The sequence below is a fragment of the Pezoporus occidentalis genome, unplaced genomic scaffold (genome assembly GCF_034315485.1).
Source record: "Pezoporus occidentalis ecotype Australia unplaced genomic scaffold, CSIRO_AGI_Poc_V1 ctg43, whole genome shotgun sequence".
NCBI classification, from domain to species: Eukaryota; Metazoa; Chordata; class Aves; order Psittaciformes; family Psittacidae; genus Pezoporus; species Pezoporus occidentalis.
The window spans coordinates 635,970-656,278 of NW_026915758.1; the positions used below are offsets into that span (position 1 = coordinate 635,970).

The window sequence follows — 20,309 nt, forward strand, 5'->3', positions numbered from 1 at the left end:
GTACCATAAATAGCATATTTGATATAAAACAATCACAAAGAATGGAATACCATTTGCTGTATAAAAGCACTCAGCCACATTGCATCTGATTTAGGGTACAAGCAAAGAATGATACTAGCAAACCTAAGGGAGGAATTAGCCTGAAGAGCAGGACAAATACCTACGTTTTTAGTGATGCTAAAAACAGTCATAATGAGATTTCTAAGGATTTTCAGTGATCAAAATTAGAGCTTCATACAAGCTTATGCTATGTAAGCTTAGAGTTTACCCAGACTATCTAGCCCCTGGCTCTGCCATTTGGAGAAAGGCAGGTATGAGCAGTGTGCTCTATTGCCATTCCAAAGCTCTTCCCTGGTTTGAGCACAGACCTTACTGTTTCCTGTGCTGCAATAAAGTTCACCGCTCATCTATTTTACTGTGTGAGAAGCTACTCATGTTTTCTGTATTTGAAAGAATGATGAAGAAGTACTTAGGCTTTGTTGTTGGTGCAAGGTGGGAAGAATTACCACTGTGAGTGAAAGCAACATGCAAACTGTACAAGCTTGCCCAGCCCTACAGGAAAAGGACTGAGCGTAGGCAAGAAGAGAGAAGCATCAATACTCTAATAACAGTTCCCCTGCTAATCTCCATCTATCCTTCTTACTATCTACATGTAAGTTAATGAAAATGTTCTCAGTGTGAGAGAGAGCTACTCTTCAAAGCCTCCCAAGGAAGCCTTGGAAGCTACTTTTCAAAGCTTCCTATCTGTCTAAGTTTAGGCACTTCAAACACAGTAAAATATTTTAATGAATTTGTGATATGTCCTGACTGCAGGAAACCAAACAGAAGCAGCTTAAAGTATCTAACAATAAAATGCAAACAGGTGTTTCCAACATGAATAAGCTGAGCAATACACCTAGACAGAGACGTGATAGACAGTTTCCATGTGTTATTCAGTACTGTAAATTCAAAGAACTAGTTTTCAAGAAACCTGTAATACTGATGCTACTTCTGGTCAGAACATAGCCGAACTCTTCAACCAATCCTAGCAGCACAAATTACATGAACCCTCTCACACTTTATAACCAACTGGCAGAAATCATTAGAAATTAATGAGGATTGAATGCCAAATTACTTCTAACATAAAGCCATTAGCCTCAAAAGCTGAAGAGTACAACCAAATCCTAGTTTTGGTTGTATTACAGCAGGTAATCATGAAAATACTGAGCAATCATCTTTTCTTAATCCATGAGAAACCCTCCAGTTTGATGTTTTCCTCCAGGCTACCTGACAGTTCTTCTGCCCCCAACATTCACAGGGAAACCAAATCAGGAGGTGTCTTAAACTACTTAAACTTGACAGCTAAATTTACAAAACAAAATGGCTTTTACTATGCTTGAACAATGCTGAATTGATTCAAGTAAATTTTTGTGGCACATCCCCAATTAATTCAAACCAGTTTTTACAGAGGAACTGAGTTGTTGGATGGTCACAAGGCACAAAATGTTTATACAGCTCAAGTATTAATAACCATATTCCAATTGTAATGTTGCCTGGAACGAAGAGAATCAGACACCTAAATCTGAGGTTTGGTATATTTAACCCTTCTGCCATAGTACTAACTCAGCCACATTCAGCCAGATTGTAACATACACTACATCAACATTTTGAACCTGGAAGATTAAGTCCTGCATTCAGTAAACCTGCACAAGGACACAAGTTCTGAGTTTAAACCTTGTTCTCCAGCAGGAGAGTAAATGATATAAAAATGTGTTGCTCATAGGTATGAAAGCACACACTTTAGACCTCTCCAAATACAGTTCTGGTAGCTCACTATACTTTATATTGTAGGATAATGGAATAAAGGAAAAGCCACAAATAAAAGAAGCCCCTTTTGAAGCAGACGGGGGTTTTGACTGCGCAGTGCTCCTGGATAAGAAACAGCCAAGAAAGAACACTACAGATAATTTGAAATGAAACAAGACTGAGCAGCAGGGAAACTGAAAAACAAAAATCACCCAAACGCTTGAATTTCAATGTCACAGGTAAATGGGTAAGTCATGAAACAAATGTGAAGATAAGGCAAGATTGTTCTGTAATTAGAAAATGCATAGGAACCCATCTCGTTAAAATTATATGCAAGGAAAAGAAAAATGATGTCTGAAAAAACCAAAGCAGTATCTGATAAAACTGAGTGCTTTACAAAGGAGAGGCCCAGATAATTTATACACAAGAAGCTTCAAGGAAGTAACTGAGGAGCTCTCAGAAACACAAATGTTGGTTTTTAAATAATCGTAAGAAATTCTAAACATCAAAGGACAATCCAAATTAATATGCAGTATTTTAAAAAATGTAAAAATGGGGGATTCAGGAACTCTAGAATTATTAGCTTGGCATGGATCCTGAACAAAATAATACAATGGTAATGGGAAAAAAGGGAAGCTAAAAATATCCTGTCAGTCAAGCAAAGGTCAGGAGAGGAGAGAGATGACTGAAGTTCCAGCTTCCAAAAGGAGTTGCTCTAAAAAACCTTTTTCCTTCTTTATGGGATAGCTAAAGGGAACCCAAATCAAATTAACAAAAAGTCCCAGTAGAGAGAAAAGAGTGTAACTCATAATTGTACTCAAAACCCAAGAGCTGCTCTGCTGGAAAGCAAAGCATGCAGAACAAAGGAGCAAAAACAGAAGCATCCTTCATAGCAGAGGAGTACCTTGGCAAATTCACCTCAGAAATCGGATCTCTCAAATCCTCAGCAGAAGTGAGATTTGATTGAAGCTGACATAGAGAGATGGGTGGCAGAAGGATTAGTGGCAGGGAAATACGGATACAAAAGTGCTGCCAGGAATAAAACCAAGCAAAATTTAAAAAAAAAAAAAAAAAACAAATGCCAAAATTGTAAAGAAAGAAACGGAAGAAAAGAACAAAAGAAAATACAAGCTATGGAATACTGAAAAAGAAGAAACCAAAGAATTGGCAAGTTTCCAGACAGCACAGAGATGATCATCTCTCAATGTTTAAAGCAAGCCTTTCATTCCCAAATAAAAGAGGAAAGAAATTTAATAATCCAGGCTAGGGGTGTGTGTGTGTGTGAATGCATGACTGCAAAGTATATACTCCTCCAGCTAAAATAAAATAAATCCAAAGCATCAAATAGAATAAAAGACTGCACTGAAGTAGCACATTCTCAAAAGTGCTAAAGTTTTCCAGTCTACTTTATAAAAACATTATACTGACTTCAACACCTATCCCAGCTTATTTTAAGGAAAAAGAAGGCTCTGGATGAAGTAGACCTTTTCTTAGGGCAGCAAATATTTCTTTCCAAATTCCTCCCATCATCAATGCATACTGGACTACGAATTTAAATTGTTATTAAACTGAAAACAATGCAGAGCTGGCCAGAGCTACTGCCCTAATCCAACACAGACAAAAATAGACATAATTTTAATGTAGATTAATAGGCTATTAAGCCTGAATATATATATATATGTATTTATATATATATGGGAGAAGAAAGAAACAAGAAGCCTTTCAGTTAGGTAAAAGGAGAAGAGGTAGGAGAAAATCCTTACATGTGCTTTTTAGTTTTATGACAACACTGATTTCTGACAAGCACTGCATATTACTCACTTTACCACAAAGCATTCAAGAATTTTCCACATGCAAAGGTAAGGAGGATGCTAACATCCCTCTCAGCTGGAAGTTTAGAAAGCATTTCTGTATCATAGAAAAATCTTTAGAGTAACGCTAGGAGTTATTTAAGAATCAAGACATCTAGGGATGGAAATAGGTGAATTATTTAGAGCAGCATTCAAACTAAACAGAGCTTCTGTGAACATGGCTAAGTTGGAGGCAGGATATGTAAAGCAGAAACAAAAACATCACAATGTATACTTACACAAACAAAAAGTAACCTGTGTATTAATTTTCTCACATTGCAACGTTAATGCTGTCTAAAGTACGTTTCTTGTTATAGGAAGCAATACTCAATGGATTATTAAAAATACCAAACAAAAACCAAAACTAAAATGAAAGACCCACAGAGGAAGAGAGAGAAGAATGGAATTAAATTGTAAAACAAAAAAGGAAGCACCTTTAAGATAAAGGTTCCTAGAGAGCATGGTCTATCAACAACACTGTCAACGCTGAGGCATTCAGTGGCCTTGCAGAAGACCGAAGGTTTCAGACAGAACTGTGCAGTTACTTCTATCTAAGATTAAAAAAATCCAAGAAAAAAGAGAAAGGACTATATGGAGAAGCCTTTCCATGACCACACTCCAGAGCAGACGACATAGCAATGACAATTTGGTAAATGTTTCTTTTGTCTCTTGAGGGCAGATTGGTGGATAATTCTGAACAGAACTGACCTAACACCACCAAGATTAACTTTCCCTTAGCCCCCAATTCCTGAGGATAAAAAAAAAAAAAAGAGATTCTTAATAACTTTATGAAAAAGGAGTTATTCTGAAGTTGGAGGAGAAATCGAGAGAAGGGAACATCACTGAGGTCACACATGGGGCTCCTTGCCAAGTCCAGATACTTGTGCACCAAAAAAAGACAACCATTCCCAAAGCTCTTCAGAACAACAGGATCTGAAGGGTATTTATGAGACTACACCTATCCTGTTGTACACAGCACATACTCCAAAGTGACGTGTTTGTTATCTTCGATACTTCAGTAAATCATGTTGCCCAACAGCCATGGGAGTGACCTGTTTACCTATATATACATTTAAATTCAAGTTCACATGTGCATGTTCAGAATGTAAGAATAAAAAACAAAAAGTATTTTTGGACAGGAAAAAAAAATCAGTTTGCAATGCAGCAAGGGTAAAATATGCCAAAAAGTAATGAGTTTTATAACAAATAATGAAAGCTAAAGGTAAACTTGAGATAGCAAAGCAGAACCAACTTTAAACAAACAAAGTAATTACATAAAAGATAACTGGGTATACAGTCCTGAGACAAAAATGTAAGGAAAAACAGATCTATGGCAAGGACAAGCTGTTGCTAGCCTGAGAGAAAAGGGATGTTTGCATTAATTTTGTATGAGGATAAAGATAAATCCCTAAAAGCAAACCAGAGGATGTGTATGTTAAGGATGTATCCCTACTTCAAGCAGAAATGGAAGAAGGAATTTGTGTGTAGCTCCACTGGATGACAGATACTATCAATAAAACAAGCTGAAGTCAAATTAGCCATGAAATTTTATGTATACCACTACTAATTTACAAATTCATTTTAACTCCTACACCAGCAGGCTCTTAAAGAAATAGGTATCCCAAGCAATAAAAAGGAAACAAAGATGGCTTCCCCTCAAAGAGAAAAGACTGGGCTCATCAAAGACCACTGGCTACTGGCACAAGTCTCAAGGTCAGCAGGGATTTACTGTATTTAAACAAATTGCAAATAGCAAAAAAAACCACCACCACAAAACCAAACAAACCTCGATATCCTGCATAGAACAAACCCCAAAACTTACATATTTTAGTCTTTCTTGAGGTATAAAAGAGGGTTTTAATGAAATGGAATACGAATACTTACTTTAGGAAAAGGAAATGTTGCAAGATGAAAACTTGCTTTTCTTCTTCCGTATTGGGAACTTAGAACTTCTGAACTAAGAACTAAGCAGGAGCATCCTGCTACTGATGCTATTTGCACTTGTGAACCATCTGATGGTGCATTTAGGTAAAACTCATTTACCAAAGGCTAGCTTCTAACATACATATGATTTTAATAGAGGAAGGGATAAATAGGATGACTAATCAAGTGAAGGCTTAGAAAAGATACTTGGAGCAATGAAATGATAAAACACACATGGAAAACTATTTACTTTACACAAAGATCTTCTTTGCAAAGTACTTTTATCTGTCATAAGATACTTGTGAGGTAGAACTTACCTCCAACAAGGACCTAAAACATGTCTAACAGTTATGCATCATCATAAAGGTGATATGGAGAGGTGGAGGCTCCTTTTTATTTATGAGGCAGTCACACCCAGAGCTCCCAGGCTGCTGGACAGAGGTGTGTCCAGGCACCATAATACTTGGGGCAAGTATTCTGAATTCAGATTGGCAGAGTGAAGAATTATGTCCTTCTTGTTAGCTGTTCAGTTACTAGAATATGAAGTGCTAATCCGCCACCTACATTGAAAATGTGAAATAGAATACAAGGCATACTATACCATCTGACTCATAGCATACTTGAGGTTGGAAGGGATCTCTGGAGCGTCCAATGCCTCTGCTCAAAGCAGAGTCAACTACAGCAAGTTGCTCAGGATTGTGTCCAGTCAGGTTTTGTGCACCTCCAAAGATATGGAGATGCACAGTGGCTCAGGGCTGCCTGTTCCAGTATTCAATCACCCTTACAGTAAAAAAGCATTATGTTTAAAAGGAATTGCCCATTGACTCCTGTCCTTCCACTGTGCACCACTGAGAAGAGAGCCTGACTCCATCTCCACTCCGTTCTGCCCACATATTTACACTCATTACTGAAATCCACCCCAGCCTTCCCAGTGCTAAAAATCCCAGCTCTCCCAGCCTCTCCTTGTATGACTGATGCTGCAATCACCTCTAACTGCCAAACTGTAGACAGGACAGGGAAAAATTGTCAGTGATACGGACTCTGTTCTTGCATTACACAGCACAGAAGTTCATCAGTTGGAAAGACTGAGACTAGTCACATATAGATGACGAGGCCTAAAAAACTCCTTGTGCGTGTACACATACACGTCACTACACAGAAAGAAAGTAGATGTGACTCACCTTACAATAATTATTGCACTTATTTTGTTAAAGCTATCACACTCAATCTTGTACAAATTCAGTATATTTTTGCTATCTAGGAAATTGTCACTTAAAAAAAAAAAAATCGACTTTAAGCCATTGAGATTTTTTTGATACAAGCTGAGCCGTACCAAGTTAAGATTCATCTGTACTTAATGGATACTTAGAATGACACTTAGCATGACTTTAAATCCTTCAAGCTACTAGGAAATAACTAGCTCTCAACTCAAATTTGGGCTGCAGGGAATTAGCACAGGACACAGCTAAATTCACTAAAAATCTGTTCAAAATTAAAATAAGAGACATGTTGAATAGTCCTGTCAATTATCAAGATTTTTGAACATTTTTGTAGCTCATATTCACCAGACTTGAAGCACAACATGGCATTAGGGCATCTTACCTACCTGGTTCTTAACAGTCATAATCCCATAAAGGTTTTGAAGATAATTGTCTATAGAATATTATATACAGAACACCAAGGAGAGAAGAATGCAGGCTGCATTTTCAGGATGAAGTATTACACAATCTGACTTCCTGCTCCAGGACAATAACCTCATCTCTTGAATTTCTCAAAACTCAGATGTCAAAACTAGATACAGTGAACTACTGGTTATCTCAGAGCCACAACAAGCAGCAAGATCAGTCCTGAAATATAAGATGTAGGAAGCAGCTAGTAAGGTTTTTGCAATTTTCAGGCCAATGATGTAGTAACAAATGTTAAAATGAAATAAACCTAAGGATGCATTACTAAAGGAACACTGAAGGTATAGCAGGGAGCAGATATCCTAGAAAGAAGCCACAATAATACTGGAGTGGCTGGAAAACTACACAATCTCAATGAAAACAAAGTTTAAGAGATGATGACTTGATTAGTATGTGTATCTACTTTATACTTTGGAAGTGAAGGGTGTAGGTGTTAGAATCACAAACAAGATGGAGGTCAAAAGTTACATATTCAGTTTTTAGATCAGCAATTTCCTGAAAACTAAGCAACAGACCACACTAGATACAGATTCATCATAAGCAATATGATTTTTGGGTTCTTATACCAGCTTGTGAAAGAAGGAAAGTGCATATATGCTATATAAGTGTTTAAGACAGAGGATGAAGTGGAAAAACTTCCTTTTTTATATAAAGGTGGAAAAAGATTAAATTGACCAGCTTCTGGCTCTCAAAATTGTGAAGTCCCGCTCCCACATCAGGACATGCTACAATCCACAGTGGAAATGTACTTGTGGAGGGACAGTTCAGACAATCTGAACCAACAGCTCTGGGAGAAAGTAAGCTCACAAAGACTGATGACAGAAGGATGCCAGAGGGACTCTTCATCAGGGACTGCAGTGATAGGACAAGATGTAATAGGTTTAAACTTAAACTGGGGAAGTTCACATTAGAGGTAAGGAAGAAGTTCTTTACTGTAAGGATGGTGAGGCACTGGAATGGGTTGCCCAGGGAAGTTGGGAATGCTTCATCCATGGCGGTGTTCAAGGCCAGGTTGGACAGAGCCTTGGGTGGTGTCCCTGCCCATGGGAAGGGGAGTTGGAACTAAATGATCTTAAGGTCCTTTCCAACTCTAAACATTCTATGATTCTATGATGATTCTATGACATCACCTTCAGTACTGGCATCAGATCATCCTGCATGCCAGAAAAAACTATCCTAAAAGAAAGCACGAGGATCCTCCAATTGGCATCTCCTCTCTGCAAACCAGATCTCTCACTTTGAGGTGTGGTGTAACTTTTACAGCTGCAATTCATGTGAATTATGAGATCTGTAGGATGGGGGGGGGGGGGGAGATGTATTTTATTTGATCCATCCAGAATACAAGTTCTATGTAGCCATTTTTGAGAGACAATAACTCCTCCACAGGATGGAGATAAAGAAGGACAGAGATATTGCAAATTAACAGTTATGTCTTGTTTTTGAAGTTTACGCCTACATTTCAATAGATCTTTCCTTAACAGAAAAAACACAAAACAGAAAAAGAAATCAAGAGGTTTTATATTCAAATTATGCCCTTATTTTTAACACTTGAGGTCATATTATTTACTCAGACAGGAAAGCAGTGGTATTAAAAATACCACTTATTGGAGAATAGTAACATTACTTGAAACATCATCATTGAGGGCTTAGGCTACAAACATCTTATAGCAGACTAAAACCTAGCTTTTCCTATTAGGAGATTTGCTGCTTTGTTCTCTTAAAAGCTAAGATTTTATTTGAACACTTCAAAAATCCATAACAAACTTCTTTGCAACACAAACACCACTGGGCAATCATTACCACAATGCATAATAACATTAAATAAGGAAAATTTACATTTTACTCAAGACTGTCCATCACTATGTAGCTTCTAGAAGGGCCATAACCCCTTAAATAGATTTTAGGTTTGATATTTCAACCAGTACAGGAAGAAACAAAACAATTTAGATAGCATCTAAACTATATTTTAGGAAAAGAATAAGGAATTACAAACAAATTCAAGAGATGTTTTAAAGAAGCACCAAAAAAGATAATATATTGCCCCTACATGCAAAGCCAAGTCATTTCTGAGTGTTCCAAGAGAAGTTCTGAATACGTTTTTCTCCAAAAGTATTTATTGATTTTATTTTGACTTGGGTAATCAGCTTAGTAAGACTGGTTAAAGATTAAAGCATTCTAAGTCATAGAGGGCACCGGTTTCTGCACAGGCTCCAATAATGTGAAATACCCACTGTACCACAGAAGAACAGTTTTAAGCAATTTATTAGTACAGCCACCAAAAAAAAAACAGAATACCGTAAGATAACGAAGTTGTAGTCTTTTTTTTTTTTTTTAAATCATTCCCTTAAAGAAAAAAAATTACCTCTACACAAAAGATCTTAAGATCAAGTCCACGCAATTTCATCTTCTCTGGAAAATGCTGGAAAACATTCAAATATGGAATATGACCTTCAACAACAAACCTGCATTAAAAAAAAAAAAATCAAAACAAAACATATTCAATATTTAGTATGATAAATGCACACATTTATTCTAAAATTAATATACAAATCAACTTCTGATTTGAAGTAACATGGGTATTATATTGCCTAAGCAACTCGATCTGAAGCAACACACCCCTAAATGTTCTGTCAGACAAAAACCAGCTCAATCATTTAACAGGCCTTTAAGTTCAAGCTTGGATATGATTGATAAATGGTAATGTTATGGCAGAAAGCTTACAATCAACATGCTTACATGGAGTTTCTTCTGCACATTCTTCAGCTACTGCATTTCTGAAACTGCCTTAAGCCTCCTCTGAATGGCATATTATTTTTTTTTCAAAATTCTAAAGCTTTAAGTAAATTTTACTTTTCAGACATACACTTTCTGCTGGAGCAGCTCCAGTTGGGTAATGTTGCAGAGAGGAAAGTCACAGAATGATGAGCAGATATGCAGAAATGAAACCCCATTAATTACATCTGTATTCTAATTTTTTAAAAGTATTTTGCAATGAATAGAAAGTATTTTGTTTACTAACAAATACAAAATAATTATATTTTATTTGCATCTATATAATGCAATTTTCTGTTAAAAACAGGCTTTGGTAAAGTTGTTGACAGTAGTATTTGGGGATTTTTCTTGACTTTTTCATATATATATATATATATGAAGATTTAACAATAGGTACCAGTAAAAAGCCACCACCACACCAAACCCCTGATCTTAGCCGACGTTATCTAGTCTCTTAGCTAACATTCACACCAGGCAAAGCAAGCACTGAACATCCATGAATTCTCACAAGGGAATCAATGCTACCCTCATTCCAGATTAAGGCAGACTAATGGTCTCCCATAGAACTAAACTAGAACTGCCTCCTGTCTCTTCTCCAAGTCAATTTTGTTAAAAGAGGATATTAAACTTCAGTAAGTTAACATTTCAGAGAAGATCCTGTGCTTTAAATGGTATTAGAGATCTGAAAACTATTTTCTCTCCTGCTAGCTGTGTTATCTGTGCATTATCTCTCTGATCTTGCTACACAGACCATTAACTTCTTGGGTCTATAAAATCTGCAAGTCTCTTCTGGGTCCCTACAGTGGTTGTAAGGCTAGGTTCTGCAACTCCTCCCAGTGCAGGGCAGTACCTAGCCACTTCAATTGCTAGCTTGATCCAATCCCACACACTGAAACTCCAGGTTTCATAAAGCACAGCAATCTGCCACTTCCATTCAAAATTAAACTGGAGGGACACCCCCCCCCCAAAAAAGAAAAAAAAAAACACCACAAAGAACATAAGGCAGAACAGTATCTTCACAGACAGAGCAGCCACTCTTGAGGATTCACCTCCCTCCCAAGCCAACAGCAATTCACAGGCTCACCTTCCCTCTTCCAACGTAGTGCCCTCACCATCACTTGTTGCATGTTATGTTGCGTGTCTATTGAAGTTGACTAAAATTGTATTAAAAGGCTGAAAAGTCTACAATTACATCCTATTTTTTCAAACATTAACTGAATTTTCAGTTTAATTAGAAAATAGAATTCAAAACAGATTAAAATGAAAAGGGCATTTCTTAACCAAAACTCTCTTGGTTAGAATTAACACATCATTTATAATGATTTCTGAAAAACAACAGCACTCTGAAAAATCATGTTGCCTGATAAATTTATTCTGAAGCTCTACGTGTCGGTTTCTTAAATGAAGTGGTAAAAGTCATTACACAATCCTTTCTAATCATGTGGTTTAACAAAATTTCAGCAGCTTTTCTCAACCAGGGTAAATAGCATTTCCCAACCCCGAGTAGAGATGTGCACTGGTCCACACACTCGGTGAGGTTATCATGCAAACCCAGCACTGGTTACTTGTCCTTGCCACCCCACCCGATCTGCCACGCAGCTTGCATGTCAGTTTCTTAACTCATTTTAGTCAAGGTCATCTGCACTAAATTGAAGAACTTCAACTTGAGGTATGGTTTCACAAAATGCCCTGAGCCATCCTAACAGCTCAACATAACTAGTAGTACTTCCCTCCTTCTCATCTGACCTTGGGCTCCTGTTGCTCATCATCCTCTGAGCATCAAGGATGCAAAAGCATCAAGAGCAGCAAAAGACTACCCATTACCCTATTGCCAGAAATAAAGAGTTTCTTTCACATCACCTGACCAACTGAGGAGGCTCACAGATGGCTCCAACAAATGCAAGAGTTGGCAGAGGGAAGGAGATGCATCACACAAGAGAAGGAAAGAATAAAGGTAAATGAAACCTTCCTCTTTCAGCAACAGTGACCCATTACAGGCTCAGTTGATGATAAGCTTTGGCTGACACGTGTTAAGGTGCAATCACACAATTAGCTGTCAGATCTGAAGAGCTGCTACCAAGACACAGCAAGCTGCAACCTCCTGAGCCAGCACAGTAGCAGCTGGAAGAGGACAAACAATTAGGACCTTCCTTCGGGTGTGGTGTAGTGGTGATTGCAGCAAACCACCCTAACAGCTTGCTGCCTCTGAGATGGGAAATCCCACCCTCCAGTCCTCTGCCTCACACTCCTCCCTGCTGACAAAAGCACTTGTGTGACTTCTCAGACAGAGGATTAGACTGAGAACTAGTCTTTTGTTTTCCAGGTTTTGATTCCAACCAAATAGATTTCCAGACTCAGCTGGCTGCAGGAGCATTACTGCCAGCACAAAGCAGAAAGGGACTGCAATGAAGCAAATTAACCTCCACGAAAGTGTCTGGTGAAACTTTATTTTGCACAATAAATTTTCTGCAGATCTACTTCAACTAATATACCATAAACAGGATGACTGGCAAGAGAAAGAGTAGGGATGTTTATGTAGGACCACAGCAACACAAACTTTGATCATCTTAAACTGATCCTGGAACCACATCCTTACACTGCAAGGAACAAGCAGTGTCCATCTAAATGCTATGGGTTGTTCTGGTTTTTAAAAACAGGTTTTCACTAACTTGGCTGTACTAATTCAAAGCATTGCAGCTGTTTAAAAAATAATGACATCTTTCCCAGTGTGAAATTACTGTCTCCATACAAAAGAATGCTCTTCTTTTGCAGGTTAAGAGTTGGTTTTACGTTCTAAAAATACATGAAACAGTCTAAATACCCTGTATGAATACACTGTGCTGATGATTCAGGTTTTTAACACTTATTCCAAAAGCCCAGATTTGGAATAGCACTTCAGAACATTTTCTTCTGTCTGCTCTTCTTCCAAACCTTTCATTTAACAGACAATCAAAACACTTGCAAGACTATGCTCTATCAGTGAAGTGCTTGGAAACCTGACTGGCAGATACAATACACAGTCCATGTTCCTCTAATTACAGCAGCAGTATGCATTAGTAAGGGCCAAGTATGAAAAAAAGCCCAGGTCCCTCTGTGTGCTACGAGGAAATGATGCATCTGTTAAAGCCACAGAATAATGCCACAAACCAATTACAAGTTTAGTCTTGCCAGCACAGCTAGGTATAACCTGATTTGAAAAGCATTAGTTCTCAGAATCTCAAAGTCTAGCATCTTGAAACTTCTTCCACAAACCAACAATTTTATTAATTACATAAATAATGTACACTGTATGGAGTATTGTGAGACTAATCACAATGGAAAGGGATTTAATGCGTTGCATAGACTTGAGTAGCAGGTTGTTAAAAATGTTATTTTTAAACCAAAATGTCCCTGTCAGAGGAGGTAATTGTAGTGTTTTTCTGCTAAGTGTGTCAAGTAGCAAGGAGGAGTATATTTTTGGTGTTGTAAATCCTTTAAAAGCTGGCAGATTGCCCTACCATAGTGCCTAAGCATGTATCACAAGGGAGGAGCAGTAGTCAGCTGACTTCAGGGTAGGGAGAAAACCAAACTGAGGAAAAAACAAGGCAGAACTTTAAGCCCAACTACAATTCAGCTGGTTTAATAAATAAATAAATAAATAAATAAACAAACAAATTTGCCTTTATAAATTTAAAAAGTAATGCTGAATACTTCATGTTTTCTCTGCACAATTTTCATCTTTGGTCTGTAACTATTTTGATCTGTGTATCTTAATGCATCAAAAAATGGGAACATTGTCTGATTTTTTAAACCTCAATATTCCTAAGTTAGCAAACAAGTATTTTAACATAGTTCATGCAATATAAAATTCTTTTTCCTTCTTCATGAGGCTTGTGAAAGGCAGAGACCTTAAGGGTAGGGAGGGAAGCATGATAACGTAATTATGGTCTTATATAACTATCGTATCATGGTAAAACTTTGCAATACAAATTACATTACTTTAAACATCACTTTCTGTATTTAATCCCGTTCCTATGTTCAGTGCATTTAAAGTCACCAAATCATTTTGATTTACCCACTTTTAAAACTATTACACCCATAAATTTTATCTCATTAAATGATACCTGTTCATTCAAATAATCATATTTCAATTTCCCATTACTAGCTTCTGGTTATGTCTTTCTGTGCTACTTTTGGTACTTGAATATTTTTTCTCTCCTTTTCCAGCTTTTTTTACTGTTTCCATTTTTCCCCTAAATCCTTTCAAGCAAATGTGCTCATCTCCTAAGGATCTCAGTACAAAGGATGTTCTCCAGGTTCTGAATTACTTCCGTAGATCTTTTCTGCAGTTGCCAATTTTTTGAAGTGCCAAATACCACAATATACCATTAATATACAAATAATACAACCTACCTTTCCTCTAAATAGTTGACTTTGTTAGCTGATTTTTGTATTTGGTTGTTTTTTTCTCAAACCAGACTATCATCCTAAGACAGAAACTTGTGAGGATATATTTGCCTCGTATGACTCCACATGCTTTAGAGAGACAGTTTGCAAGATACCATAACCAAAGATTAAATATATAATTATTCATTTTTCTCCCCAAAAGCTAAGCAATAATTCTTTACTATGAACCATTTTATCTATCCCAGTAATTGTAATTTACTACTTAGATTTTTTGCCATATTACAAACATTATATCAGACAGGATTTATATATTTAGTTTTTCAATCACTGACAAAAATACAGAGTATGCTGTGGCTGTTCTGACTCCTACAGAATTTCCCTAAGACGACAGTAGTCAGTAATACATCTTGTTATTGAAAATTACTTCTGAGTTCTACTAGTTTTTAATCTACTCAATAAAGACTTCTGTATGGCAGGGTGCTAGTTTGAATTCCAAATACTGTGGCATTTTGCTGAAAATTCAACAAGTCTCTTTTATGCAACAGCGTATCAAGTTACACAGATATGGTTTTGTGCAATTCTGATAAATGAAGGCAACAGCCAGCCCATAAAGTTAAGTCCAAGGGTTAAACATTGTTTTGCACAGAAATAAAGTAGCTAGTATTAACTACTGTATTTGAGCACATACAACTTCCCCCTTTTACAAGTACTTGCAGAATAGCATTCTTCAATATCCATCCTTGTTGGAAAGCTTGTACAAAGCTAGCAAAGTGCTGGTGGAAGCTGGTACTCCAAGGAGAGAGAGGCTCCAGTGTATACCTTCCTTGTATTCATCACACTTTCAGCAGCAATATGAGTTATATGCACCAGAGGTGAGGGATGATATACTCATTACCTTGCTTTTTAGATCACAGGTTATATATTTCAAAAATAAAAACAAAAGAACTGAAATCTACCCCATCAACTGAATTTTTAACCAGTTTTTTCCTTTATTTTGTCCGAGTTTTCAATTTGATTCGCCAACATAGTCACTTGAGTCTTTCCGTTCCTTAAATTTTGCTGAAGTAGCATTTTTTTCACCATCTTTTTAGAAATGCACACTATTTCAGCACTTTTTAAAAAGAAGTATCAGTATACAAAAGATCTTGCAAGGAAAATCTAAGAATTCCTGAATTTAACCTATTTGGGCTTAATTTAAAATATTTATGGCTAACAAGAAAAGTTGATGAATAATTTTTCATTCTTTGAGTAAATATGTTTTTCTTAAAGTATGCGAACCAAGTACATTCACAGACTTCTTGTAGGGGGGAGAAGGGGACTGCATTGTCAGCAACAGTTCAGCAGTCTCCATTTAGCATCAAACCCTATTATTAGAACATTTTATTTCTATTACATTAAAAGGTGTGTTATTCTGAACTCTAATAATTACAGATTAAAAGATACAAAGACAAAAAAGGACTTCCTGTATTAATTTCTGTGCCCAACTCCACCGCATGAAGTTACTTAGCTACCTTTCAGATCACTATATACTAGTGGTATTGTTTGTATGATGCCACTGATGTAAGCCCTGGAGAATGTTTACTCATTTAATTCTGGCATGCTGACAACAGCAAATACATCTCTGATGAATCTTAAGGAATTTTCAAGGAGAAAAACTTCTTTAGCTCCAAAACTTTCTCCCTTACAGGTCCTTGAGATTCACTGAAGTCAACAGAACGTTCTCCAAGAGCAGCTGTGTGAATTACTACATCAATGAAAAGACACCTAAACATAGAAAAATTCTCACTATTACTGATCAAATTAGTAAAAGGGAGATAGATTTAACGTAAAAAAATCACATTTATAAAAAATATATATATTTAGAAAAGCAACAAATATTTCACTAGAGACTCTTCATACCTTAAGAGATCAGATAATGTCATTGGTTCTCTCAGCCAGAGTAATGCCATATAACAGAATGAAAGGGTCATTGGCATTGTCATCCTCAGTTTCTCCTTTTGGTTCTTCTTTAAATACAAGCTACCATCTACCGATCCAGAGCACAGAGAGGTGCTTTCTTGGGTTTATGTTAAAAGGAGAGGGGAAAAAAAAAAAGTAATTGATATGATGTAAACGTGATTCATGGTATACAGAAAACAAGATAAAAGGCACATAAAAGTACCCTTGTTCAGCTGTTATTAACATTTTGAAATCATTACTTTGAGTACTTGGGTAGTTTGTGTACTTTTCTACTAAACAGCTTAACTCTAATTTATTTGCCTATCATGATATGAGATGACAACCTGTTTCATAAACTGCTATTCACCTCATGAAGACACTGGACAAAACTCCCTCTGGTACCCATCAAAACAGACCTTTTGTTAGGAGCCACACTTGAAGCTGGAGTACTTCCGCTGTTGTGGAGTACGCCTCCACAACATATAACTAACATTACTTATGAGCTGGAAATACTATTTTCTATTTGAGTGATAAGCGAACAGTGGAGAAACAAGGGAAAATTTTATGTACTTAAATCAATACCTCAGAGTTAGGGATTAAAGCACAGAGTTTTAAACTTCAGCACAGTCAGGACTTTAACAAGAGAATTATTTACACTGCAGGAATTTTACTGCAGTTAAGGTATGTATCCATGTGCCTTATAATCTCTAACTGTGGAAATGTAGGTATTATTAAAAAAAAACCCCACATATCTAAATTCGGTGAAAAAGAAACACCATCAGAACAAAAATGTAGTAAGTGGTGAAGAGGGTGGAAAAAAAACAAACCCAACCAACCAACAACCAACAAAGCCTCCCTATTACTGATCACTAAAAATTAAGAGAAGCAGCAGTAAGAAATTTAATTTAATAGAGTGATTTACAAGTTGGAAACCTTTTCAGCAGTGAAACTCGGGAATTCAGGGAAGGAGGAAGTATAAAAAAGAAAAGTCTCTCTTTCCTACAGCACTACCCAGCCAGGATGAAGGAAAATGAATTTAAAGCATACCAGCACAAAACATCACCATTAATTCTGTAGAGATTTCCTCACTGTGTTTCCCCCCAGACTGTTCACCTGTTCAGACAGGAACACCCAGGGCTGGATCTACAGCTCCCCGGCTGGGAGCTGCAGGGCCATGGCAAGCAGCCTGCAAAAAACTGCTTAAGACTTCGGAGAGGCTGGCAGCTCCGTGGTCACGCTGGCAGGTGACAGCCAAGCCCGTAAGGTGCCAGTGGTCAGTGATAGAGGTCCAGTGGCCACCGACATGAAGCATGAAGTCACGCCAAATACTGTGATCCTGAGCCAGAACTGGTCTTTGATGCCACCTACCGGCTCCTAAAACGGCAGCCAGCAGCACTATGGACACAGCAACAGGTTAAAAGAACCAGTGCAAACGTACAACTTGTACAGACTAGGACAAGGTCTAGATGAGAGCATCCTATGAGGTCTATCACGTAGGTGCGTCAGAGAACAAAAGCAAGAACATCAGTTAATCCTTTTAGTCAACAGTTTCACCTTTTACATGGATACTTTGTGCTTAAAGGCAGCTTCATGGCTGAAGCTTCATTATTAATTTCACATTCTACTCAATTTAAAATAATCCTCATTATATTTGTGGCCTTAATAATGGAACACAATTTCCTTTTATTTCTTCCAGCTTATGCAAGGCATGACAACACACAGTTACACACATCTAATAATTTAAGAGTTTAATAGGCTTCTCTAGCAACATCTCAGTGCTACAATTTGCTATTATCCCTACACAAAAATAACAAAAAGCTTGCTAGTTGGACAAGCCTCTTAAGGATAAAAAGGGTGTTGAGGTTTCCAGTCTGCAGCAATAACAGCTCAGTAGAAACAGCACAGAAATGGAAACTTACGGATCTTCACAAGAATTTCTAATTAACTAGAACACATTTAGCATTACTTGTGTTAAATTTGAATACACAAAACAACTTCTATAGTTTGTTTGATTTACCAAAATATACTTTTAGTGTCACTGAATGTGCTGAACTCTTAATTCATTTCAAGTGCTTTTATTGGTATGACTACTTAACAGCTGAATCCAATCTCTGAAACAACAGACCAAGAACACATTAAATTACGGCCTTTCTTAACACTGTCCAGCAATTCTGAAAAGCTAACAGTGTGACTATAAAAGGCACAAGCACCAAGGAAGAAAGGAGTCCCTTCAGGCATCTAAAAGGTAAGAAAACTCCATAGAATATTTTCACTAGAAATTTTTCCACTCAATTCTTTCCTCTGTATGTAATTTTCCTGTAAAACCCAAGATCTGCTACAGGTACAAACAGTGACTCTTATCTGAAAATTGTGTTGTTTTAATACATAAGGCTGAGAGGTGCTTGCATTATACTCAAAAAAATTTGTGTCACCATTTTCCCACTTTTTCCCCCCCTGTTTGGATTTTTAAAAGTTTATTAATTTTACTTGCTGCAGATCACGTTTCTTATTCTATTACCATTTCTGGCCTTTACAAATGAAGAGAACATGAAACAAAAAGACTGTAGTCTTCTGAGGGTAGACAGGCAGTATCATAGAAGAACAGAAATGGGACATAAAGAGGACAGATAGTACATAACAGGGGAAAAAACACTGAAACAAAGAAGGAAAAGGCAAGCAAAGAATAAAGCAAAAAAAGAAAAACCATCAGAAGTTTAAAAAGCAAACAAAAGCTTTCAAATATGCCTTGAAATATATTTCCAATATCAGACATTGGAGCTTTGTCTGGCATTACACTTGCCCAGTAGTACCAAATCACTCCAATTTTCTAGAACACTTTTAAATTAAAATGTTTAGCATTCTATAAATATTTTCAAGTTGATATTGTGAACAGAAAGGAGAAACTGATGAAATACGGTTATAAGGAAAGCAGTAAAGAGAAAGTAGTAAAAAATGAAGGTCTGATCCACAGAGACCTTGACACACTTGTGAGGTGAGCCAATGCCAACCTCATGAAGTTCAACAATGAGAAGTGCAAGGTCCTGTGCCTGGTCAGGACAATCCCAGGCACAGCTACAGGTTGGGCAGAGAAGTGATTCAGAGCCGTCCTGTGAAGAAGGACCTGGGGGTGTTGGTCAATAAGAAACTTAACATGAGCTGGCAGTGTGTGCTCACAGCCCAGAAGAAGGAGGTGATCCTGCCCCTCTGCTCTTGTGAGACCCCCCTTGGAGTACTGTTTGAAGTTCTCATGTCCTCAACATACAAAGGATATGGAGCTGTTGGAGCAAGTCCAGAGGAGGGCCACGAGGATGATCAGGGGACTGGAGCACCTCCCATATGAAGACAGGCTGAGGAAGTTGGGGCTGTTCAGCCTGGAGAAGAGAAGGCTGCGTGGAGACCTCATAGCAGCCTTCCAGTATCTGAAGGGGGCCTATAAAGATGCTGGGGAGGGACTATTCATTAGGGCTGTAGCTATAGGACAAGGGATAATGGGTTCAAACTAAACCAGGGGAAGTTCAGGTTAGATATAATGAAGTTCTTTACTGTGAGGGTGGTGAGGCACTGGAACAGGTTGCCCAGAGAAGTGTAAATGCTCCATCCCTGGCAGTGTTCAAGGCCAGGCTGGACAGAGTCTTGGGTGACACGGTCTAGTGGAAGGTGTCCCTGCCAATGGCAGGGGGTTTGGAACTAGAGGATCTTAAGGTCCTTTCCAACCCTAACTATTTTACGATTCTATGAATGTAGAGACATAAGATACAGAAGTACCAAAATATACTGGCATAAAATTAGAAAGCTAACTGTAACTACGGGATAGAAAAAAAGAACCCCAAACAAACAACAAATAAACAAAAAACCCCAAACAACAGCCCTCCCCCCCAAGAACCAAATCATGGTTTTTTAACATCAAAGTCATGACTGACAGCTCTGCTATTAGTTAAACAACCACCTGTTCTTTAAAGCTGCTGTTTGT

At 37.5% G+C, this 20,309-nt stretch overlaps 2 protein-coding genes across 3 annotated transcripts in view; both read right to left on the reverse strand.

The window, feature by feature from the left end:
- KLF11 (KLF transcription factor 11) overlaps positions 1 to 20,309 on the reverse strand; it is a 200,693-nt gene that overhangs the window by 103,290 nt on the left and 77,094 nt on the right. The gene's annotated exons all lie outside the window — the stretch shown is intronic.
- The window catches only part of TAF1B (TATA-box binding protein associated factor, RNA polymerase I subunit B), a 50,977-nt gene that overhangs the window by 25,628 nt on the left and 5,040 nt on the right, over positions 1 to 20,309 (reverse strand). For both annotated transcript variants that reach the window (XM_062634522.1, XM_062634524.1), the window contains 2 exons: positions 16,301 to 16,457; positions 9,606 to 9,705 (listed from right to left, as the gene is read on the reverse strand). In XM_062634522.1, the coding sequence (XP_062490506.1) occupies positions 9,606 to 9,705; positions 16,301 to 16,457 (257 nt within the window). The remainder of the gene's footprint in view (positions 1 to 9,605; positions 9,706 to 16,300; positions 16,458 to 20,309) is intronic.